A 26,321-nucleotide genomic window follows, 5' to 3' on the forward strand; every position below is an offset into this window, starting at 1 on the left:
CAAAGTATATTTGTGCATTAGAAGTTTTCTGAAAATCACCCTGGAATTGCACAAGAAGCATCCACCTCTCTTCCTGCTAAGGGATACGTACCCTTTGGAGCCCCAAGTCTTAATGACAAACCTTTTCCTACTTCCATCTGCTGAGGCAGTATTCTTCCGCTTGACTTGCTGCCACTTTGCTTTGGCAGGTTCCTCAGCATGGGGCCAGGTCTAGCCAGATGCGAGGCAACCACGCTTAATTTCTGGGCTTCAAAAAGTGAGAACAGTGCATTACTTCAGCTCTCTTCAGATGTGCGCTGTCAGTAGAGTCCAGTGATGATCCTTTGCTTACAAACTGTTAGCTCCTCCAGTAGCTTAAACCTATTTTCAGGTGTTCTCAGCCTTCACTCACTGTGTGAGACAGGACGTGTGCGTAATGCCTTCTCAGGAGGCAGCACCCGTGTAGTCAGAAGCAGGGAAAGCGGTTCTTACACTGGTGGCTAATTCATAGACTGTGCACATCTGCAGAGTGCAGCTGTCGCCAGCCTCTGCTGAGAGCAAACACTCCCCAGCAGTTGTACTTCAGTGCAGCAGTTTGCCAGCATGAGATCAGAGGGGGTCTTGGCTGCAAAGGATCATGGCTCAAGTTGGGATCCCAAGGTGCTGAGAGCTGAAGGAAGCTACAAACCAGACTGCCCCTTCTGCTTGTAAAGCAAAGGCACCGCAACTGCAGAGGGGCAGGTCTCGCCCAGCAATTCAGCTCTGTTCCTCAGCCACACTCCCACTGTAAGACTGTTACTATAAAATGCTTTACCAATAGCAATCACTTAGCTTTTCCCCAATTCTATAACTCCAAGTCCAGCTATAAAAAAGAGTGATATTTAATGTAACATAAGAGAACAATTCCTGTAAAAAACACAAGATGAAGGCAGTTTGGTTACCGAGGGGTGTTTGCTTGCCTCCATGTACTCTGGAGAACCAGGCTGTCCAAGAGCAGGTTTGTAGCAGCAACTCTCAATAAGGTACTGGCGTTTGCTAAGTATGGCTGGACCACGCAGCTTCTGCTTTGAAAGAAAGATGACGTGGTCATGGTACCAGACTTAGTGATTTTTGTGCTCACTCAGGGCACATGGGGAGAAAAAAAATTAGCTTATTTACATGCTGTGGCAGCTGCTAGCTCTGGAGGACGCTTCCTGGAGTATGAACTTCTACTGGGGATACATGACAAACTGCCAGGCTTACTGTCTCACCTATTTTCAAAGAAGAGCTCCAGTCAGAAGTGTTGGAGAACGACACTCCGCCAATGCAGCTTAAGCTGTGCAGTGCTAGGCAACAAGAGAGGCACATGTTCTCCCAAAAAAAAAGCCCTACTGAGCAAAAACCTGATAAAAATCTGTCATGCAAACAAGCCACATACGTACAGAGCCTCTAACGTGATTGCAGGGGTTGGTTCTGGATGTGTGAGACAGATGAAGAATATTGCCAGTCAAAGGCATGGAGTGACCCCTTGAGATGAACAGCCAAGGCATTCACCTGGTCAAAAAAACGTACATGAACTTTTCTAACAGCAGCTTAAAATACTGAAACACCTTTATGTATTGTGAAATAACTATCCTATTTATTTAATTTACACTTTTCAAACTCTAGCTGTCAAATATTTGAGCTACATCAGATAATGCCAGCAAGGTAAAGTGGTAATCAACAATTCATCCTTACAGAGGTTTAAAAAAACAAAAAGCAGCCCCCTCAAAACTCCCTGAAGCCTCCTAAAGTCACACGTATGGCCATACACAGCTGCAGCTCGGCTTGCTAAATTGGTTACATCTGCTCTGCTCATTGGAAGACGTTCCTACGGGACTGAGGTGCTGAGGAGCACATGCAACTTGCGCATTTCACCAGCCAAAATCGGTTCACTTGGTAGTCTTGGTATTTCCATGTCCCACCGTTCTCAGAATTTCAAATGCCAAGGAAGCAACAGCAACATCAGCGTGAGAACTGGGAATTAAAAACAGTAACATCTATTAGACAGTCTCAGGGGAAAACTTTTTGTTCAAATCCCACATTTGTCTTTAGCTATGCTGGAAAAAAATCTTAATAGCCATTAACTGCACTGTATTCTGTTAAGCAGCAACATGCAAACTAGCGAGTCTGCTCTGTAGCAAATCTTGTGTAAACATGTATTTCAGCTCAAATTCACAGTAACTGCTACCTCACTCAATCTCCTCTGTAGAAGGGAGACAATTTATCATGCCCCCTCGCACCTCGATCTACACACATACACACTTCCAGCTTGACAGAAAAACATGTTTACACAGACACAGCCCTCGTGAGGCAGCACAGCTCCATGCAGGGAGGGAGATCCACTCAATGTGTAGCCCATCCCTGGCAAGGAGGACCAACTGCCCCACCACACACAGCTCTGCAGGTTTGACACTAGATGGTGGGATCTTTCCCCTTTGCTTCCTTGCCTAAGTTTTTATTACACGTATTTTGCCTATTTTTTCCTTCTGGAAACACATGTTTTTTCTAGCACTGGAACAGAGGCTCTAACACATTACTGCTAGTCCACAGAAACAAGGCTTTTTTTCTTAACAAACTACCATCTCTCATCTTTAACTTGGAAAGGCCACTAGCAGACCGATCTGCAACTTCCTCTGTTGCTGCTAATGACAAATACCGACCTACGCTCCATGTTCTGGGAAACGCGAAGCTAGCCAGGAAATCCAGGTGATCAGGCCTCACTATGTTAAGCCAATATCTTAATAAGCAGCAGTTTAAACCAGAGAATTTAGTTATCTGAAACAAATTTGTCATGGCAACTGTCTTCACTGAAAAGTAAATGGCTACGAACCCACATTTTGAAACGTGGATTTGATTCCACGTAGTTACTAAGCAGAACGGGTTGGTTATGTGTCATGCTCAGAACTGCCTGTTCTGACTAGCTGTGGATGTGTCACAGAGCAGGAGTTTGGCAATCCCCGGCTGCGACACGGCAGCAGGAGAGCCCCGACAGCAGCTCGCAATCCAGGCAGCGCCCCTCTCCCAGCACCTGACTGGTCTCCTCCTCCTGCCGCACAGGCGGAGTGGAGGATTGGAAACCTATCTGTAAAAAAAAAATGAGCAAAGCAAAAACACTCCTCAATCACTTCAACCTAGTGATAATGTGTGGGTGGAAGGGCCTGGGAGTTTAGACTACTCAGAGGATGGCTTAGATCCAAGATCTCAGTTGTAGCCTTCTCTAAAATGTTTCCAACTCTGTGTGAGATACACAGAGGTTTCTTAACAGGGTTCAAAGCGCAGGTGAGGAGATCATGTTTTATTAGGTCACCAAGAATATTTTGGGAAAGACGCCACGTAAGACGGCAGAACATCCATAGCCTCCATAAACAAAACGGCCATGCAGCTAAAGCTGATTAAGCTTGCTAACCCCAGGCTTCTCTTGCCTGACCATTGCCAGTTTATCCATGTCTGAGACCATTACAACCCCAAGATCCAGGCTGAATCCTTCTCGGATTCCTCTGGAGGCAAACAGATAGGGACATGCGTTCCCCAAAGAAGGGGAGAAGGGGAAATTAAATCCATGAGCTCCTGGAGGCTCCCCTGTTGATGCTGTGGTGCGGGAACTCGGCACAGCAAAGGAACTTGGCTTACCCCAATGCATCAACACACTCGTCATTGGCATCAGCTAGAATTTGGTCTACTGAGCATCTTGTATCAAATAAGAGAGTGCTGTTTATTTTGGGCCCTGTAGTATGTGGTTTTCTGAGTATGGAAATGTGCAGATAACAGATAATCGGAGGAAGCCAGAAAAGCAGACTCAAAGACAGCGACTGGGCTGTCTAGCGTATCTAACGCTGACACGCTACAAAATAAAGTGAAAACTAGTTCTAAAAGAAGAAAACCCCGTCTCTCCTCACTGTCATCTTCAGTGGTGGTGCCAGTGTCTCCCCTGGGAAGAGCTGACATTTTATTTTAGTTAGATAATTTAATGTGTCATATGAAAACCCAGGAGTCAGCAGCTGAGTATGCGAGAGGGATGCAGTCTGTTCTTGACAGGTTTGCTTAGTCCTCGGCGTGCATCTCCTTACACTCACCACGTCCCAACATTTCCTCTCCACATCTGCCCACATCCCGCTTCCTTCCAACACAGGGTTTACCCTGCCAGAATGTCAAGGAGCCAATTTTCCCAAACAGCTGACCCTGACATATAAAGCCTGCATTTGGGAGCACAAAGACCACTGAAAAGTTTATCTTAGTGTTTCAAAAACTGATCTGTAAACTACAATTTCTCTATGAATTTTAGTTCTACCAGGAGTGAAATGCAGCCTAACAGCCCATGGCAGGAGTGTAAAATTTGTTTTGAGGGGCAGAGAACAGTAATTCATTCATTCACATGTCCAAGGGGGATTAGATGAGAGAGAGCCTACAGGAGATGAGTTTTGGCCAATGTGTTGGAAATAGCACTTCAGTTCTCAAGGAGGAGGCCACAGCATTCCCAAAAGTCTTGTGCCTTCTCAGAGAAGCCACAGGTATTCTTAAACAAAAGTAGTTCTGTTCTTTAGCTGAGCATTTGAAAGTAATCAGCTTGCACGCGCACCTAACACAATTACTTTAAAACAGGGCATAAACACCACATTGTACATCTAGCCCGCTCTGCCAAGAACCACTGACCGGTATCCGGTTATAGAGGCCAAGTGTTTGGAATAAAATCATAAACTAAAAAAAAAAAAAAGTCGCCCTATGTGCACACACATTGAGCCGGACTGCGCAGCACACTGCGGCTCGCCGCAGCTGGGGATCAAAGCAGGCTGCCGCCACGGCACAACCGCCGGCAAGCTCTGAATGAGGGGAGTTTGGAGGAGAGCAGGGCAGGGAGGGGGGCCAGGGACAGAAACCTGAGAAGCTTGTACTGCGCAGGAGGAGATTACAGGAGAAGACCATCACAGACAAAAGAGGGGGCGAGTGCTCTCAGCCCTGGAAATTCCTGGAAGCCTGAGGGAACTCACCTGGCAGTTTGGGCCAGACTCTCTAGAGTTTGGATAAGAGCATCGCCATCATTCTTCAGGCTCTCTGAGCGCTTCTCGTTTGAAGTTATCTGGAAGAGAAAGAAAGAACCGTTATCAAAGGTTTAGCAAGAAATTCCTCTCCGTCATTTTTTTTGTGGGATAGGGGAGAGGGAAACAAGTTATAGCATTTATTGCAATTGTAAATGGAATGTGACATTAAAGAGACCCAAGAGAAAGTCCCTTTTACTGAACAGGATTGAATTTTAGGCACAGACCATTTGAAATGTCTTGGCTTAATTAACGAGATTCACTCTTGTTCTGAGTCCCTGTATGCGTGCAAATTCACACATCACAGTCTGCCAATCCTGATTTTATCCTTAGTACCAATGCAAATACAAGTCCCATTTAATCTGAATTCCAGGGAGATCTTGGAGAGGCCGTTGTTTTCATTTCTCACTTCGGGGAAAAAATAACCAAGCTTGTATCAGCCTTCAGATCAGGACACATGGGGTTTCTCAGAGAGGAGCCAGGTTAAAACCACTGCAATGTTAGCAGTTGCATACTGAAATTTTTCTTGCCCCTCATCAGTCATTACAAATATTACCTGCGCAGGATTGTCACCTACAGAGCAGGGGACTGAGTGGCCAGAGCTATATGCCCTTTTGTGTCAACTGAATCCTGATTAGAGTTGATTTTGCTGCTGGTGTGTGTTTTCACGCTAATCTGTACCGACTGGTTTATTGTTTCTCCAGCCTTTAGTACAACTACACAGCTCCAAGCAGCAGCAGCACATTTCCTGACCAGTTAAGCGGGAGAATGGGAAGGTCATGGGGGACATGACATGAAGTCGCATGGCACTGTGGCACTGACAGACGCTGAATACTTGGCAGCTTGCTAAAGAAGCTCTTGTATTGCAAAAAATTACTGAAAAAATGTTTGCGTGTCAGTTCCTGTCACAAAGGTAAATAAATCTTGGCCAAAGAGAAAGGAGAAGAGGAGGGCCAGAGTGAATGATTATTTCAATACTAGAGGAGTTAATGCTTGAAACGACGACTTCTAATCCCAAAATCTGGCACGGACTTTTAAGCTTTAGCGTGCTGTGGCTGGCCCTATTTACCACTGATCCAGCATCTGGGTGATACACCTTCAGATCTCCCTCTTAAATCACAAGAGAAGCTGTATTTACAGCTGCCATCCCACCATAATTTATCAGCAGCGATCCTGCAACAACAGTGTCACTACATCTCTAATCGCAATATTCTGTAGTTAAGCAGTAGCAGGGGCCTGTCTGAAATAAACTAAAATGTATCCTGTGTGTTGAAAAACAACAGTGATGCCATTACCTAAGTACAAATCATTGGTAAATCCTGCTTACAGGTCATTAAACCTTTTTACTCTCTTGAGGTTTATATCTGACCCCTTCAGTTTCTATTTCAGCAATCCCTTCTTCTTTACTTGTCACCCGTTAGACACAGAAGACGTTTTGTAATCTGGGTTCTGAGTGTGAGATGAGCAACACACATAATAGTAGCAATACAGTTAGGAAAGTGCTTTCACCACAAGATGTTGCTTTTCATTCCTAAAGGGAGCTCATGCCTCTACCAAAAACACTTCCCCTAACTTCTGCAGCTCATCAGCCACTTCCACATCTTTGCATTTGCCCCTTGTTTATGCTGCACGCTTAAAAGAGGAAGAGGTCACGGGAAAGGAAGGTCACTGAAGACTGGATCACGCTCCACAAAACTACAAGGTCAAATGAGGGTTACAGATATCTCTAATACATCCTCACTCCTGCATGCTGACATCTGTACAACCCTCACAGTCTTTCAACAAATTAATTTTTGTGCATTATACATAGAATATTCAAAATATGCTCAGCTATAAAATCTGGCACCAAAAAGAAAGGTTTAATTCCAAAATGCTGTATTTCAAACAACAACGTAGTCCCACTGGGTCTGACTATAAGCTTGCTCATGTTGCAGCATGCCTTGTGTCATTATTAAGAATACATTTCTGTGGATACAATGCATTTGAATGGGAAGGATTAAAACGGCTTTATATGCACAGAAATTGTAACGGACAGAACAGAAAGACCCATGAGATCATCTACCCCATCCCTCTATTATACTTCGCTGTTCAGAGCAGCTTTCAGCCACCAGCAATGTGCCGCTGCAATATCCACCCACGGGGGCTACTCCCCTCTCTAATAAAATACTTCAATAAGATCCTTTCAGCAGTAAAGGTGGAACCACAAGGAGAGAAAGGATCCAGCCTTTAACAGCATGATCAGCCTGCAAACTTTTCAGATTAAGTCTAAAACAAATTTAGGACATATTTTCTTGAGAGCATCAACTAACAGCTTCACACAAGCCAAGGGGTGTTGGTGAAGGACAGACCCATCCAGCTGGCAGTGCCACCTGCACACACGAATGGGGAACCTCCACGGACAAAACGTGGCCGTACAGATTTACGCAGGCAGCTGGGGTTTCCACACCCGCTCTCCATCACCAGTGTCCAGAAAATAGCTTTCTGTCTGCCACCAGGCACCCACACCGTGGGCCTGGGAGAGGATCAATGCTGCGGTGGTGGGACGGCCGCAGGACGAACACAGGGTGAGCTGCCAGTGCCCTGCAGCCAGCTCGACCACAGCTGCCTACGGCTGTATGTTGGTAGTGCCATGCTGTTACTGCTCCGACCTAGTGGCATTCATGTGTCCTTTCTGTCACTCTGTGTAGCAGATCTGAACACCCCCTGAGCGATCAGAGGCCTCCCACATATGACAGATTACATCGTGCTTCACATAAGGCTCACGAGAAATATCGTCTGATCTCAGGAATCCCTCTTCACTTTCAAGACCCAAGACAAAACTTTACCCATGTTTCTTACTTAAAAATTGTTCTGGTTTTGTTTTCCTTGTGTTCCATAGATAAAAATAAATTACGATAGCATATAAAACCATCAGTAACCAAACTTTTAGAAATTAATGTATTTTTCACTCAGTTATCTTTTTCTTCCACTCAGCATCACTGTATCTTTTATTCACACCAGCTCTAGTTCTCATTCACTTGGAAATTTAACAATTAGTTTAATGATCTCTTGTAATATTGTTATTTGTTAGGGCTGGCTACAACACATATTCAATGACATAATCAATAGCTATTTCTTTAATTAAAAATGTAATTAAATCTCAGTTTATTTGTACACTAATTGAAATTTAACAAGAATTTCAGAATGGCTTTTCTTCATTAAGCTAATAGCCATTCAGCAGCTTTCCTCCCTTCAATTCTATTAAACATGGATGAGCTGTAAAGAATACCATAACTGATATGCAAAGATCAGTATTTCCTAAAATTCAGGATAGCTGTTCAGGTATTATGGCACTGCTCAGGGTGAGTGAAGGAAAAGATACAATATGAAACGTTGGCTGGAAGACTGTCTTCGCTAATAAATTGAGGAGTCTTGGATTCTTGCTCTAAGTAGAAGTGATTTTTGAAACTCAAGTTTCGAGAAAGCATGGAAACCTAAGGGACAATTACTTTTCTTAAGGGTGGTTTCATAATACTGAACTGCTTTCTCTGATTAGTTATATCTCACATTTTGTAATTTATAACTGAGTTAAATGACCTAAGTAGTAAAATACTCTCTCACCATTTTGAAGAGAAAAAAACATCTTCTGCTTTGTTGAGGTTTCAAGTAAACAGTAAGCTTGATATCTGTGATGTAAACCGGGAAATAATGCAAAATATAGTTTGAGTAAAAATAAGGAGCTTTTTATGGCTGAAGAAAGGCCTCAGGAGCATATTTAGCTGCACCTTCAAGTGTTATCTTCTCAAATAAACAACTGCTGGAGATGTTTACCATTTCCACACTCAGCAAATGCTTTTCTACAAGCCATCACCGTGCCTGAATACACAGGTACAAGCAAGGCATTTCATAAATGCTCTTTCTTACAAACTGGCTTTTTCTCTTTCCCAAACATGTTCAATACTTTAACCTCACAAGTGATGTTTCCTTACTTTTTCCTCAAAATTTAATACAATTAACCTAATTACCTTCACAGGATTGGTTAGCTCAAGTTCTCGCTCAACTTCACCAACACTGGCCGAGAGCAGCCTCACACGTAACACGGGAGCTGCTGTGGGCTGGTTTATCAGAACCACCAGATACTCACAGGTCCAAAGTCAGCATCGCTTGAATATCAACATATGCTGTGAATAAAGCACTATTTATCCCCAGTCAGAGGCTTTTCTGTGAATGGGAATTGCATCTCCAGCTAATACTGCAGTAAAACCAATCACCAATATATTTTTTTCAGTGCACTGAGACCCTATGTATGACATAAAATATATTTTAAAAAATTAAGTTTTCAGAATAAAAAAAAAAAAAAAAGGATTAAGCACACTCCTGTTGCCCTCTAGACACTATTTCCAATAATGTCTTCATAGTAAGTGCTGTCCCTGCAATTTAAAATGTGCGTCTCAGACTTCTCATTCCTGCTTCCACCTTTTACTGGCTGAAGGCACTGTCAGTAGGACACAGAGCCTTTCATCCCCACCCAAAGCTGCTGTTTCAAATGCTGTCTGGGCTGATGGTGATTGAAAGTTGATGGCTATTCACAGCTGTTTAGTGTGACCTTATTCCCATTTTTTAAGGAACAAATGTCACAAAATATAGTGGTGTCAAAAACATTGCTATAGCTGATGTGACAGCCCAGCAAACAAGTCAATGGGATGGTAACTTCAGAAATGAGGCATAATGCCTGGGCTGGAGGAGAAAACCTTCCAGTGTTGTGGCCCATCTTAAGCCTATCCCAGAGCATTTAACGGTACTTTTCCTCACAGGCTGTCAACGCTGAGCTATTCACAAGCACTGCAGCAATCAAATAAAACATGTCACTTGGTTTGTCATTCACAACTCATGATGACATGGCCAGAAATATGCAACCATTCCTTCTTAGCAGAGGAGCACGATAACCAAGAACATACTGCAAACAGGGACTCGTTCGCATGAGCACGTATGTAAAATAAAACTTACTAAATATAAATGTTTCTTTCATTATAAATCCCTCTCCAGGTATACACATTAAGCTAGCAGTAGTCAGAGGAGGTATATCAAACGGATCCATCACTTCCCATGACAGATCAAACAGATCCATCACTTCTGTAGGCCTGCATGCTGACTTACTCTTACAAAGTAATGTAGCCCTATCCTTGTGTAATGGATTGTAGAACCACAGAATAGTTTGGGTTGGAAGGGACCTTTAAAGGTCAGCTAGTCCAATCCCCTGCAATGAGCAGGAACATCTTCAACTAGAACAGGTTGCTCAGAGTCCCGTCCAACCTGACCTTGAATATTTCCAGAGACAGGGCACCTACCACCTCTCTGGGCAACCTGTTCCAGTGTTTCACTGCCCTCGTTGTAAAAAATGTCTTCCTTGTATCTAGTCCAAATCCACTCTCTTTTAGTTTAAAACCATTACTCCTTGTCCTGTCGCAACGGGCCCTGCTAAATGTTTGTCACCATCTTTCTTATCAGCCCCCTTTAAGTACTGGAAGGCTACTATATGGTCTCCCTGGAGCCTTCTCTTCTCCAGGCTGAACAACCCAACTTTCTCAGTCTTTCTTCATAGGAGAGGTGTTCCAGCCTTCTCATAATTTTTGTGGCCCTCCTCTGGACTTGCTCCAACAGGTCCATGAAGGGTCAGACCCAATAAAGCACCTGAAGCCTATAAAGTAGAGGCTGTAATGATTACCTTTTAGGTGTCAGCCCCCAAGGAGGAATCCTGAGCAGAGACTGATACACTTGCTTAGTGCGTGGAGAAGGTATAGTTGCAGAAGGGCATGGAAATCTGCACATTAAGCATGAAGTTATCCTAATTCTTTCTCCTCTCTGGAGCTCAGATTGCTAACACAGTAAATGAAAACTCATGGCCCAGACGGTAGAGACCACAGCTCCAACCCTTTTCTCAGTGCTCCCACACCAGCCTATGGGCTTCCGTGCTCTCCTGTAGTCCTCTTCCCTTCTCTAGGCAAGTGAAGGTCACATTTTTTGTTGTTGTGACACAGTCTCCACCGGATGGGGAGAGGCAGGGAGGTTTGCATGGTTCCCACACGGTGAGGGTATAACACCATGGCACCGGGACTCGGCAGGCAGGCAAGAGGCAGCATAGCTCTCTAGGTTGGAGAAGTTAAGCATGAACTCCCATTTACCAGTGGAGCACTCTAGCTATTAGGGCAATTTTATATCTGTGGCAGGATTTAAAAAAAAAAAATAAGCCCCAAATGACTAAAAACAGCAACAAGAAATCCCATCTGGCATTTGTTAGATGTGCTCTAAGCAGGCACATGGGACTGGACCCTTCAAAGCACTCAGGTGCAACCGATTTACAGGTTGTTTAATGAAAACTAATGGTAACTCTTGCCAGGCTATGCAAGTGTAGCAGAGGAACACCCAAGGACAGTGTGCTCGCAGAGACACTGCACTACGATGGCTACAAGTTATTTTTGCTTTCCATAATGTATGAGAGCTCATTCTAGAAGGGTAAAAACCTTCCTGGTATTCCTCCCATCACAGCCTGCTTCCTTGCTACTCTTCTTTCTACACATGCCCCAGCTGGAGAGAGACAGACACAGAACGTGCGTGTGGGAAGAACAAATCAAGTCGGACAAGTTATATTTATGTTACTAATTGCCAACTCATTTTAACAGGCCTGAGCAATGTTGCTGGACCATAAAAACAAGAAATGAAAGTTACAAAAGCATGAGTGTTCCAGGTGTGCTTTGGCAAGCATATTGCAGTTAGGGATTGCAGACACACAATTACAAAGACTTTGTGGCCTTCAGATCCTGCAAATACATGTGAAAACAAGCAGGTATCTGTGACAAAAAAAAAAAATCCCTACATCAGACAGCTTAGCTCTGATTTCAGAGTACAAAAAACCTTTTTTTTTTTTCCCCTCTTTATGGATTAAATTCTTGTTCCACTGAAGTCAGTAGCAAACTCCTTTTTACTTTGATAAAGCCAAGATTTTATTCAATGTGTTTTGTTTTCTTCTAATTTGTATGTGTGTGCAGGTTTATTCTAAGCTCAAAGCAATTTCCACCGGTAACTTGGAAACGTACCAGTTCTCGGGCAGTCTGAAAGCCATGCTGTCTCGAGGACTATTCACAGAGAGACTAGGAATGTCTCCTACATGCTACATAATGGTTAATTGATTTTAGACATTTCTTGACACCTTCCACTTTGAGGCTATTCTCTGCCCTTCAGCATATACATAACACAGATACAGACAAGCTCTGTGATTGTCATAAAGTTGTAAAATAACCAACTCTAAGGGGCATTGTCTAAGCATAAGAGAAAATTCGTAAAACTGTGGGGTAATTATTGAACAGAAGGCTGTTCTCTGTCTTGTTTGATTTTTTTGATTTGTTTTTCATTGCTAGCAGCATTCTCAGCTCGCTTTCAGGAAACACAAGATGTCTTTATAACCCAGAAAATATCCATTATCACCGTTTCCATCATCTGTAACTAGTGAGTTTGAAACACTTAACAGAACTGGATAGGGCAACCTCTTCACATCCATTAGAACCAGCTGTCCACAACTTCATTAGCAAAAGTAAACTGCAGTCCTGCCTGGCAAAAGGTGTCTCAAAGGTGCTACAGGAGACTTTCACGTAGTGTTGCAGTGTTGACAAGTTACGCATGCTCATAAGCCAGCCCAACATCGATATGACATTAAAAATAAACACTTGCCACCCTGTTGCTGGTGATCTCATCTGCAAACGCAGGTTCATCTGTCACCTGCATGCCAATGACTCCCTGAGGTACCACTTCAGGCTAGTTTCACTCTGTCCAAACAATCATCCCAGTCGGCCTCAAACATCAGCTTTAGCAAAATGGGGCCGCGTACCAAGCTTAGACAAACCTCACAAGCCCCTCAGATCCCTCTTCCTGCAGCTCCCAGGCAGCTGCCTGTCCTCACCTTGCTGGGTCTGATGAGACCACCACCTCTCAGGTACACATTATTCTAATGGTCTCGTACAACTTCCCCCTTACAAAATGAACAGGGAAATCCACTGGAATAGTTTTTTATTACCACAGCAGGTCCAATTTAGGCTCAGATCCTACGTTTAAGTTCATTTAGGAGCTACTGCAGAGGCTCCTGGTGGTCTTAGAGTAAAAAAAACTTAAAAGCAGTTATGAACACACACTAAAACAACAGATTCTCTGCATATCTAGATTTCCCCTCAAGTTCATCATTCTCTGGATCTCTCATATTCAAAAGTCCTTCATAGTCTCTCTTTCTCTTTATTAGTTTTTCTCCTAAAATAGCTTCTGACAGGTAACTCCCAATCCCTCTTAAATGTTGATTCCTGTAACTCTTTTTCCAGTGCTGCTGTCTTTTATGGCCTAATAGTTCAACTCATGAATTAGATCCCTGAATTCCAGCATCTGTCAACCCTTACATCTTCCTGTAAAAATCACAAAATAGTCTGACTCCAAAGTTTTTTTTGAGTTATATCTGATTTTCATCAATATGCTCCATGAGTTAGGGATAGCCTCCTTTTCTCTTCGTGTACATGTTGTTTTCATGTTCATGGAGTACAGCTGAACCTAGATCTTTCACTGCCATATTTCGTGCTATGACAATTCAAATATTTATGCACTTGTAAGGGTAAGAATCATTATCACAGATAACTCATCTTCTCACTATTAGGAAAACCAGTGACACCCAGAACATATTGGAAAGCGTTGACCTTTAAATGGCAATTGCCATACAGGAGAAGTATGCAAGCAACCAAGCAATTACCAATTTCACAAATGCTTTTATATCTAAGGACAGAAACACTTGAGGAGCCATGCCTGTGACGCTCTGGGTGAACTGGCCAAACCCCTAGGAACTACCAAACAGGTACTGTTTACTGAGGAATTTGAGTTTTAATGCATGTAGCCTCCAATAAAAAAATAATACTTCCAACCTGATGTTGCCCCTTGTCCTGCTTTAAAATGCTCCTCATAAAGATAAAAGACTACTTGCGCCTTGACAAAGGCAGAGTGATGTGAACAGATGCTGTCAAAGTTGTCCTTATACAGACCCACTGGTGCAATTCAAGCCTGATCTAGTATGCAAAATCCCCAGCTTCCCCTGAGCACAACTTTTATACAGCATTCATTAACCTTCATGGAGGATGAAACAAAATTGGAAAGTTCATGCTCACATTGGTTATAATCTGGACTTGAACACAAGACTCCAACAACTAAAAGTCTGTACAATTTGACTTAATGTTTTAGATTTACCATTCCAAGAATAGCAGGAATATGATGAGTTAAATTCAGAAAAATGCATACTTAAAGAATAAAAAGAGTAGCAAAATCTTGTTAGAAAATCATTATGAACTATGATTTTGAGCTAAATTAATAAAGCATTAAATATTAGATCCTTTGTAGCCCCTATAGACTTGGTTTCTATGGACACATAAAATTTGGACATAGAACTCTTGAGGTTTTCCTTAAGTATCAAACATGGATAATCTTTCATATACATATGTCTGAAAAAAAGACAAAAAAAGGTCTAATGATTTTTTTATTAGGGAAGAAAAGCATCATTATATTTTTTCTTTATGTAAAAAGCAACTAGGAATGTAAATGACTGAACAGGGATATAAGTCTATAAACCTCCGATTTCTGAGGAAAATTATGCTTTATGTAATGGCTCAATTTCCATAAAATTGTAAAAACTGTCATAAAAACAAATGGACTTCTGAAATCGATGCTTGCTTATTGTCATGTGACAGATGGCTCTGACTGCCTGGCAGAGAGCAAACAGCTACCTAGTTGGTCCTCACTGACCTCAGAGAGAATCATTTTGGTCTGTTCACATTTTTTTTTAACGAGCCCAGTTGCATTTAAATATCTTTATGGCAGCTAGTAAGTCATCCCTGCGCAATTACAGAGAGGAGGTCAAAAGGAAGTAATAGTGATGATCCCAACAGATGACACAGCTAGGTGATCTCAACAGCATTGCACTATGCAAAATTACAGTGCACTGAAACACCAAATGAGCCCGGCAATCCTCTTGTGCCCACAGAAACAATGAATTAGGACTCCATAATGAAAACAACAGTGATAGTCACTGGGAATTACACTGGCCTTGAATTATGAATTGAATAAACAGGTTGCAGGTTTCAGAACTGCCAGTTTCACTGCACAACCCGAAGCAAAACATCTGTCCGTGTGAAAAGACAGTGTATTTCTCATTGCTTTTCAGTCAGCTCCTGTATCTATTGATAATCACACTGGGCTCCCAGTATTCAAATATCAGCACAGTGCTAATCGTTGTGGGGGTGGTCTCAGAAAGCACACACATTCCAAACAAGAGGGTAAGAAAATTCCCCCAGGAACATAAGTCTGCAGTATGCCAGCCACTGGAATAAAGACTTTTTGTTCTTGCTGCTCTCTGAAATTAAGGGCAGGTCCCATATTTGATTATCCCCCCCTTCATCAGTGTCATTAAAGAGCAGTCAGTATAGATTGACTGCATACTTTATGTCAGTTGTGAAAACAACCATCAACCATAATGGCAGCCCAAATCTGCACTTAATGCAGATGCACATACATTTCTAGACTTACATTACTTATTCCAAATAAACAAGCAGAATAAGATTTAATGTAGAATGACTAGTTCAACAGGCCAAGTTGTGAGTAAGCGTTCACAGTTACTTCAGAGGTTATTCTCTCTCCCTGCATCTGACACTGTAGATAACCACAAGTTGTCAGTACGTTCATGTTTTGTTTTTTGTCAACACTTGCCATTTTATTAAGTTGTGTTTGGACTCCACATGCTTCACCCTTTATGAGCCCTCTTGTTTTGGTGACATCAAGAAACTCGTGATTTGACAAGTGTGCACCCTCAGCAAGTTTGCTGGTGACACCAAGCTGTGTGGTGTGGTTGACACACTGGAGGGAAGGGATGCCATCCAGAGGGACCTGGACAGGCTTGAGAGGTGGGCCTCTATGAACTTCATGAAGTTCAACAAGGCCAAGTTAAAGGTCCTGCACATGGGTCGGGGAAAACCCAAGCACAAGTACAGGTTGGGCAGAGAATGGATTGAGAGCAGCCCAGAGGAGAAGGACTTGGGGGTGTTGGTGGATTAGAAGTTCCACATGAGCCAGCAACATCCACTTGTAGCCCAGAAAGCCAACAGTATCCTGGGCTGCATCAAAAGAAGCATGGCCAGCAGGTCCAGGGAGGTGATTCTGTCCCTCTACCCTGCTCTCCTGAGACCCCACCTGCATTACTGTGTCCATCTCTGGGGCCCCCAACATAAGAAGGACATGGACTTGTTGGAGGGAGTCCAGAAGAAGGCCATGAAGATGATCCATGGGCTGGAGCACCTCTCCTATGAAGACAGGCTGATAGAGTTGGGGCTGTTCAGCCTGGAGAAGAGATGGCTCTGGGGAGACCTTCTAAGCAGCCTTCCAGTACTTAAAGGGGGTCTACAAGAAAGCTGGAAAGGCACATTTTACAAGGGCATGTAGTGATAAGACAAGAGGTAATAGCTTTAAACTGAAAGAGGGGAGATTATTAGCTATAAGGAAAAAATTCTATACTATGATGGTGGTGAGGCACTGGAAGAGGCTGCCCAGAGAAGTTGTTGATGCTCCACCCCTGGAATTGTTCAAGGCCAGGTAGGATGAGGCTTTGAGCAACCTGGTGTAGTGGAAGATGTCCCTGCCCATGGCAGGTGAGTTGGAACTAGATGATCCTTAATGTCCCTTTCAACCCAGTCCATTCTATGATATAGATTTTCCTCTCCCTACCTCAACTCGTGTATAACCACACTTGGCTGACTATCAGAGTTTTCATCAGCAACTGGCAGGAACAGATTCCTGAGTAGCTTTTCTGTGCTTTTATGGATTCATTGAGTTCCAGCTCCTGGCTGCCTGTGTATAAGAGAAACTCCTGCACCTGTCCCCAACATACCATTTTACTGTTCTTTAAAATAATATTTCAAGATACAGATGAACATAAACACTGCAGAGTTTCTTTGCTGCAACTGCAAAATCAAAAAAACTCTAAGACAAGATTAAATGATTTACAGCAAAACTTGCAAAGATAAATCACCTTTTTCTCTCAATACACTGCTGTACAGTCATCTTCATCTTTTCTTATCAGCTGCCATTTCCAACACATGCAAGAAGTACTTTTACGCTAGAGAGCAAAAAGGATCAAGCTCTTCAACCTAGCAGTCTTCTATCAACAATAAAAGAAAAAGATACAAAGACTGCGAGATAAACATGATGTCACTAACTAATTAAGTGAATGGCAACGTACTGCTCTACTATTAATAAAAGAAGTCGGGGAAGACTAAGGCTCATTTTATTTAGGAATAAACTCAAGTAGCTGGTAACTCATCCCTGACAGTATAAAAAGAAGCGTAACGCATGACAACTCTCCGTAATACTTCACAGCAGATGGAGGAAGGGGAATGAGTCTCGCTCACTGTCTGTGCAGCTGGTGGGCATGGGAATGACAATTTCATCCTAATGCAAGTGCCCAGTTGTGGTCACCAAAGTGGGACAAGGCAAGGAGGAATATAAGACAGTGTCAAGAAATGAATGTAGAAGTTACAAAATATCTGCATAAATTGTTGATTCTCTCTACTAGAAGGCTGTATCTGGCACTGTTACCACAGATACTGCAGCTTATCTTCTCCATTGCATAGTTAAAGGAATTTTAGCTAAATTAAAATCACACAATTAAGCAGAGTCAAACAATCACAAGTACTTGAGTTAAAGCAGTTTAAGAAATTATCAACCACTTAGCTAGAATGTGAAATCTATGTACATATCCACCCACTCAATGGCAATGTTAAGTGGGCTGGCTTGAACCACCACTGTTGGTGATTTACACCAACCCATTTTACTCCATGCTGTAAAAGATTGGGGTGCCCATACAGTCAGCTGTGTTGTCTCAGGCAAGGTAGTATTAATTTCCAACTGAGTAGGCAAGAGTCCCCTCAACTCCTTTGCCTTGATGGCACCGCGACGGATGTCCTTATTTTAAAAGCTCAACAAATGTTAAAATTCTGAGCAAGAAATTGCCATCAACAGGGGAAAGATGCTCCATCATTATTTTTAATGCATCCTTATTTTTATAAACCATATTTGAATTGAGATTAATTATGTCATCCATTAGTTATGTTGTCCAAGAGCCTTGACAAATGGGTTTCTTTGGGTTTAGTTGACATAGTTTAAACAAACAAACAAACAAAAAATTCACTGCCCCCACTGCTCCATTTCATTGCCAGGGGTTCTTGTCCCCAAAGCATGACGGAGATAATAAGATTGTCGTTTCTATTTCACTTGCTTTGGTTCACAACTTGTCTTATTAGCTTAAAGAGCAGATGAAGGTGCGCCTTCATTAACACTGGGCTGAGACACCTTTCCAGTTCTGTTGAGTTGAGGCAGCAGAGAGGCAGGACAGTGAAGCGGAGGTGGTGGTGGACCAGGCGGGGCACCAGACTCCACTGCAGCCAGCATCTCAGAGCCTTAACCATGAGCTCACAGACTTTTGTCTTTAAAAGGTGGACATAAGGATGTAGAAAGCTGAAAAGATAGAACTTTCAGTGAAGAACTAAGTCCACAATAAAACGAGAGTCTGTCCTTCCATAAACACAAAATCTGCCGAATTCCCAAAGAAAAAAAAAATCCTTTCTCCTATAGGAAGTAAACAGTTTAATTTGGATAGGAGAATATTCTCTGGAAGACAAACTGTTTCTCTTTGTAACTCTGTAATACAGCAGAGATTGACCTTTGCATCCTCATTTTGATGCTTATCTTGAGTAAACAGCCTAGAAGTCAATGTCTACAGAGAAAAAATTAGGGAAGTGACTTTTGTCTAAAAGTGCAGAGCAAGTCCTGGGGAAAATTTTAATAAATATGAGTCCAGCTGCTGTGGCTGAATGTTAACCAGCTTTGTGATGCAGTGTTTATTTGGCCATGAAATGCTTGCTGAGACAAGTTAAACTTCAATCTCAAGTTATACGGTTAAGTCTTTCAGGGAGAGAATGATCCTTTGTAGCTTTTGTTATCTCAAAATACGTTATATTTCAGTATCAGCAGAAGAACCAATATTTTCTTATTTCATATATGCATCGGCTTTTTGCTTTCATCTTGTGGATGAATTTAGCATTCAAAGAATGGATACCACTGACTAAAGCCAATCCTAATGCACGCAAGGGTTCTGACAAACTTCGCCCACGCAGATCAGGCAGTGAACCTTACACCTGGCTTACAACACTGCCACTTCTGCAGTCTGGCTTCAGTTGAATAGACAATCATACTGAACTGTGTACAAAACAGCTACCCACAACCCAGCTTTCAGCTATGATCTCATCGGGATGTGAATTGGATATTTTTTTCCTCTCATTTTCTTTTTGACTATGGGGAAAAAAATTACAAAGTACTACTATTACACAGTAATATTAATAATAAATACACACAGGTTACAAATAAAGCATTTTTAACCTAATAAAGCATTTTTTTTTCTCATAGAGGTTTCAAGTTAAAACTCCTCAGACATTTTTTGCTGATGCGCAGTTGATTACATCATTGTTTTGCATTTGCTATTGCACAACTACCATGAACAAGGTGTGCCTTAAAATTAGATGTTGCAGCCCATACACTTAACTTGATTAGGTCAATAATTTAAATATTAACACAGTTACGGAAATGAAAGCACACAAATCCTTGTTAAAAAAGAAATCATTATATACTCTTACACCGTATTCTTTTAAAAACACGGGACTTACATATTTTCAGATGCAGAATGAGCATCTGGGTGCCTGCCACAAGATACCACCTTTCGCTCCTGTACCCACTGTGGCTGTCAATCTTATAACTCTGTCCTCCAGGACAAGGTAACTGAGTCACAGTGCAAACTTAATCACATCACAACACAAAGCTGATGCGATGATCTCATTACTGTTCCAGGAAAAGGAATAAACTCAATTCCTATTTACACCAGCAAATCTAGCTTTCAGCAAAGACCTACAAAGGCCCTGACCACATAACAGGGAGAACAAGTAACACGAGTGGCACCCTATTAAGGAAACTATTAACATAAGCAAGATAGTGACATGGAGACTTTTAAAGAAAGTCTCAGTGCTTTGTCAGAGGATTTTTGAATTTTAAAGGAGTTTTGAAGTTTAGCCAAATCTATGATCCTTTTTGGTAAGGTTAAGGTGCCTGGAAGTTACCTTTATGTCAGGTTAAAAATAATTTTATACATTAAAGAAGAGATTTATTGCACTATTTCAAGCACTTACCCCAATCTAAATTGGCTAGGAGGTTCAGTTTGAAGCTCTTCATCCTTTTTTTAATATCATATTTGGATTATTTTGTAGCATAATAGCAGACATGCAGAAACAAAATCTAAAATGAGCAAATCTGACTTAAAAAGAATACCTGTCTGATCAAAGCCGCTACCTCACCTGTGCTGGTTTTTTGTTGTATTTTTGGTTGGTTTTTTTTTTAGAACTAACTAGCAGGAAAAGTCTTATCTCGTAACAGTTGTGTTTAAAACCAATTGCTTATAAAGATTTGAAGAATGATTGGGATTATCATTCTAAAACAGCACCCAGGGGAACTGGGTGGATCAAGGGATTGCTAATGAGATACCGAGTCTTTCACATCTAAACTGCTGATTTAAATTCAATCCAAGACAAAGATCCTCCAACTGGTGGACGTCTGATTATCTGTAAGAAATGAGGCGATGTTCACACTCTGTTCTTAGAAGATACATGTTTTAAGAGCACTGAACTGCCAGCAAAATTGGCACTCTTTGCAGAGAAGACAAGGAATGAATTGACAATGAAACAATTTATATTAACTTTTATCCCCCAATACAGTAATATAAAACAAGGCTTTGGCTTTCTGGATCAGATTTAGATCACAATTACTTTCCCTAACCTGCTCAAAACAAGAGTTTGGCCTCTAAGACTACTACACTAAATCCAAACGAAACATTTTAGTAAGGTAAAAATTATTATTTAAGTTTCAGAATAGCTATATTGGGCTTTAATGACTTATAATTTACAGAAAGGGCAGTGGTAGATGTTAATGAGTGACTCAGACAACTTTCTATTACGCTTTTCTGCAGGAGCAGTCATTATCACGTCAGTTTCTCAGAACATAGCACTCTAGTCCTCCCCCTTATTTAATAAAAGCAAATTAATAATTTCCAATCATTGATGTACTCAGTGAATTTAGACTCTAGTTTCACTCATAAATTACAGTAAATGTATCATTTTAATTAACTTACTAGTAATAGCTGCTCTACAGATGTTTTGTTTGTTTGAACATACTACAGTCTATGAACTACTTGCAACTCTTATTACTGTGATTCTTGATTTACTAATGGGATTTGTGACAGATCAACTGCATGACATATTACTCTCTCTCTTTGCTGACTACTGGGTCAGACTGAAAGTCCACCTCCTGGGCCTAAAGCTCTTTGCTCTTGACACATGACATGGCTATCTATCTCAAATGGCTACCATGCAAACCAAGCCCATAGCCAGTACAGGCAGATGGACTGATCTTACCTGCATATGAATCAGTGGGTTGGGCACACACTAATTGCCACAGCAGGAGCAGAACCTGATGCCCTCACTCAGCCTTCTTCCCTATTTCCTTCCTCCCTCCCTAAACGTACTCTTTTCACCCCATAACCCAATCCCTTCTCCCTGCAGGAACCTCCCTGCCAGCCCCAAGGCAATTACCATCCACCTGCAGGAAGGGGACCCACCAGAGCTACCAGAGTCATGTGCTGGTGGCACTGCATGGGACAGCGTAGGCTAGAGGAGTTCTTTGTTGTGTCTTTCAAAGGATCACTCTACCAAGTTCATTGCTCTACCAGGGAACAAACAGCTTTTTCCTGTGCTAAGTCCCAGGGCAAATCCAGAGAGATGGAATTTGTTGACCATCCACAGATGTCTCCCATCCCTCCATGGCACCATCAAAAAGCTCATGCAGGTTCTAAGGCATCCCCTTACAGCAGGTATGTTGTACAGCTAGCACATATAGCTAGCACGTACAGCTAACCAATGCCACCAAACACAAGACAGGTTCCTCAGCAGGGAGTGAAGAGGGACACCACGATTTGTGGAAGAGGGCCCCTTAAGAGAACATACCATTTCTTCTGCTGATCCTTTCCTAACTTTCTTCCTCTTGTGGACTGCCTGCCGGATCCTGCTCACCTCAAGCCCCATTTTGCTAGCCATCCCTCCACACGCTCATGAGCAGGTGCTGGAAATTTGTCCTAGAGGACAAAAACAGTAAACATAATTGATGGCAGAGGGCAGGGCTCCTTCACATCATTAGAGGAGGTTCACCAATGCATCCACAGCCCCATCTGCCTAGACAGCCTGTGTGTAGAGACAGTCATATAAAGGACTACTACCACCATCATCAGTCCTCTCACAGAGTCCTTGGGGAAGCCTTGGATATGCTCCTCTGGTATATGGTTGCTGAGAATGAAGAAACTGCCTTAGTGGCTGCCACACAGAAATCCATTCTGAAGATACAAGTACTTGGCTACCACCTTTCCAGAAATCAAGGTCTTGGGTCTTACTCTGTCACCTGAAGAAGAGATGATCCCCTGCCTTCCCATCGGATCTTCCATCTAGGTGCTGAGAAAACACCAGCACTAGGTCTTATCTTCCCTGCCTAAACCTCCTCCTACAGCTCCAGATGTTCCCAGTCTCCATACTGACCACTGGTGGCCAGTCCCGTAAGGCTTGGCAAGTGCCAGAATTAACAGAATCCAGAGAGAAAAGGTGTAGGTAGAAAGCCCTTTCTTCTTCCATTTCCTGTGGATCTGTAAGAGGGGTGTCATCCTCTGCCAGGAGGCTGCTAACATGCTTCTCGGTACCCTTCTACTTTTCCAAGGAATAGATGTACGCACGTGCTCCAATTCCCCTCCCAAAGGAGTTGGATGTGTAATTAGAGAAATGTGCCTGAAGCTTCGTGGTCTTTCTGGACCCAGACTTTACCTTCTTTCTCCTACCATTCAATGCACTAGGGTGGGTAAAGCAGGTGCCTTTAGGCTCTAGAATATCTTGCACCAGATGCCAACTTGCCAAGGCCCTCCAGCAACTAGTCCTTTTCATGTTGCTGCAGCACAAGGACTGGCACACACCTTCTCTACTTTCCAGCACCTTTACAATGAGGAAAAGAGGTAATTTCCTCCTTATCAAGCAAGTTCAAACTTCAAAAAGTCCTCTGACAGACAATTGTAAGAATGACCATAGGCTGACCATGGCCAAAATTAAGAGATTGCGACCATTACAGACACCATGTAGCAGTCCATGAAAGGGGTTAACCAGCCAGAGGGGAGTTTCTTACTTATTTCTGGCCTCAGACATTTTTCTTGGACCAATACTCTGCAAGCCCCAAGGTCTGTAAAGGTATGATGATTCTTCCCTTTATACATTATTCAGTATTTATCATTACTGAATGTTATCTGCAATTCTGTCATCTGTTTAATCAATATTTTGAGTTGTCTGCAATCCTTCACAATCAGCCATAGTTTTGAATGATTCTGTATTATCAAAAATCTTTGTCATAGCACTCTTAAGCTCTTTTTCCAGGCAAATTACAAATGCACTGCAAAGATCCTGGTAGGCTTACAACAGTAATCTACATTTATGGTTCAAAACTAGCCATTTATTGTTTCCTATCATTTAAGCTGTTATTAATCTGTGAGAAGGACCTTCCTCTTTCTCACAGCAGCTTAATTGCTTTAGGAAGTTCTACTGAGAAACCTTAAGAACAGTCTTTCCAAATTCAAGTCCACTATATCAATTCTTCACATACAGTATTGACTTCATCAGTGGAACTGGAGAAATAATGACTTCCCTCTACAGACATCATATTGACTCTTACATAACGTACTGTATTTATCGTTCTGTTTACTCATCCTTTCCTTATTATCCTATCTAACAGTTTAGCCTTATAGAAGTCAGAGTTAATTGTCTGCAGTTCTCAGAATGATCCCTGGAGCCATTTTAAAAATTTTAATATAGACACTGATTTACCTGACAGGTTGTGTGCCACAATTACAGCTCAGCAATTTCTTGGACAATTACCATTGGGACCAGCTGACCTCTTACTACTCACTTGATCAAATTGTTCCAAAATCTCTTTTTGCAATATCTTTTTTTTTTTTTTTTTTTTTTAAGACAGCTCCCTCTCTCTCTCTGGATATATATAAAAAAAAACAGGCTAAGATGACCAACCTGTGTAACTTTGAGTAGCAAAAAACAGAAGTCTGAAAAGTGACCATTGGGGTGCAAGTACAAGACTTCCCCTGTTCTTGTCTTCAGAGGAATACTTCACGTGTCAGTTTACAAAATGAAGTTTGATGCAAAGATACAGTAGTTTCTCAACACTTTTGTAAACAGTGATGAATGACTACCTTCATGCAGATGATGTATTTTTTCATTTGATGAACTGATAAGCTACTAGTGAGGACTGTCTGTGACCATAAAGAATGGCATCTTTGTCTCTATTATGAGACAATTTTTTGAAAAATGTACGCCTCAGAGTATAACCTGGATGACTGACTTTGCTAAGTAACACATACTAATGGTGATGATAGAACTGCACAAACAATAATCTAAATGACTTCTGATGACCTTTCAAGTCTTAGTACCTAAATGTTCGTGGACATAAACATTTCAAGACATAGAAAACTGCAGACATTTGGAAGTCCTCTGATGGACACCTCAGCTGGAATGTAGGCTATCTCATCACCTTGAAATGATTTCTTATGACTTCCCTTGAAACATTTTCTGGATAAACTTCCCAGAGATAAGACACTTCTTATTGATTGTGTCCATCCCTTATCACGTTTCCATCCAAAAATTTCACACACCACAGGGACTCTCCTCAAATCTGACACTCAGAGTGACACTTCTTGTATGGTGCGGTTTCTGAATTTGCTCACAAAAACAGAAATGAGAAAAGGTTTTGAAGAGCATGTTCCCATGTATTTGTAGCATATATACGACAAGCACACAAACAAAATATATCATAATAACATATCTAGCTTTTGACTCTGAGAACAACTCGTGGGTGTATTAGTTCTTGCTTAATGTGAACACCACTGGGAAGTACTTTTTAAAAGGATAATAAGACAGTGCAAAGCACTAAGATTCATGAAACTATGAGAAGAGAATAATTTTGTGATGGGTGTGGACTGTGGGAGTTTTCTGAATAGATGCTCCGAGCCAAGAAAAGCTAACCCTTTCTTCTTTTCCTAAATGAAATGAAAACTTCTAATAAAGACATCAGATAAACTGAGTAATATTATTGCCATAGGACATGCAAGTGCATTAAAGCTAGGATATGACAGCATTTCAATGATAAGCAGAAATCACGGGTTTAGTGTTTAGAGAATAATAAAACACAGGAAGCTAAAATTAGAAAATGTTGTAAACATATCTGAGAACATAACCAAAGTAGTCTTGAGAACAGTACCATGTTAGTGGAGGAAAATTTGCATAATTAAAAGGCATTGATAATTTACGCAATGCAGGTGAAAGAGCAAGAACATCATTGCATTGTAATTAAAAGAACTATTTGTCAGTCTCATTTTAAATTGGATTCAGAAACTTCAGCGGCATTTACATGAGTGAAAGTTACTGAAACAACCATATTTAAAACACATTTGGTCAACTAACTTTGAGTTTATCAGTAAATGAAAGATCATCGAGTATGCCACCAACTAACATTGTGGGGCAAAAAGGAGGGTAAGTTCTGTAGACAATCTTGGAGGCTGTGGGCCAGAAAGTGTTAAATTAGGGAAAATGTCAGAGTGGTTAGGGTATGGAAATGGACATTTGATGGGTACACAACAAAAAGTGCAATTTCCAGATTGTTAACAAGAAAGTCTCATGGGTGAGACTGCCCTAAAAACAAGCTCCAAGGTGGCAATGGGGAGGGCATGGAGAGATATCTGGGCAAAGTGGGATTATGGCCCTCATCTTTCTAAATCACAGAAGAGGATTTGATTACTGGTTAGAGTTATCCGCAAAGCAGCTTCTCCCATGGAAAGTAGGGCAATTTTAAAATAGGACAATGGCATTTTATTTTGTCTTGACAGCTGAGAAAGGATTCTCCAGTGGATAGGGAGCACTGGTTCACAGTTTCTCCTCTCTCTCCCTCTCCTATTTTGAATTAACTCAGATCTTGCAAAATGAGACACTGTCTATATTCAACTTTGTTTACATGGCTGACTGGCAGGAGATAATATTTCTTTACATTTCTCTT

The 26,321-nt window shown here is 41.7% G+C and overlaps 1 protein-coding gene across 3 annotated transcripts in view; it reads right to left on the minus strand.

The window, feature by feature from the left end:
- Positions 1–1,889: 1,889 nt before the first annotated feature.
- Positions 1,890–26,321, minus strand: part of ULK4 (unc-51 like kinase 4) — a 240,899-nt gene continuing 216,467 nt past the window's right edge. For 2 of the 3 annotated variants that reach the window (XM_086614586.1, XM_086614589.1), the window contains exons 35-36: positions 4,986–5,074; positions 1,890–1,974 (exon numbers count right to left, since the gene is read on the minus strand). In XM_086614586.1, coding sequence (XP_086470712.1) covers positions 1,890–1,974; positions 4,986–5,074 — 174 coding nt within the window. Of the gene's footprint in view, positions 1,975–3,630; positions 3,688–4,985; positions 5,075–26,321 lie in introns of all 3 variants that reach the window. The other variant, XM_086614587.1, reaches the window with a different exon arrangement.

The sequence above is a fragment of the Tauraco erythrolophus genome, chromosome 7, assembly GCF_009769465.1.
Source record: "Tauraco erythrolophus isolate bTauEry1 chromosome 7, bTauEry1.pri, whole genome shotgun sequence".
NCBI classification, from domain to species: domain Eukaryota; kingdom Metazoa; phylum Chordata; class Aves; order Musophagiformes; family Musophagidae; genus Tauraco; species Tauraco erythrolophus.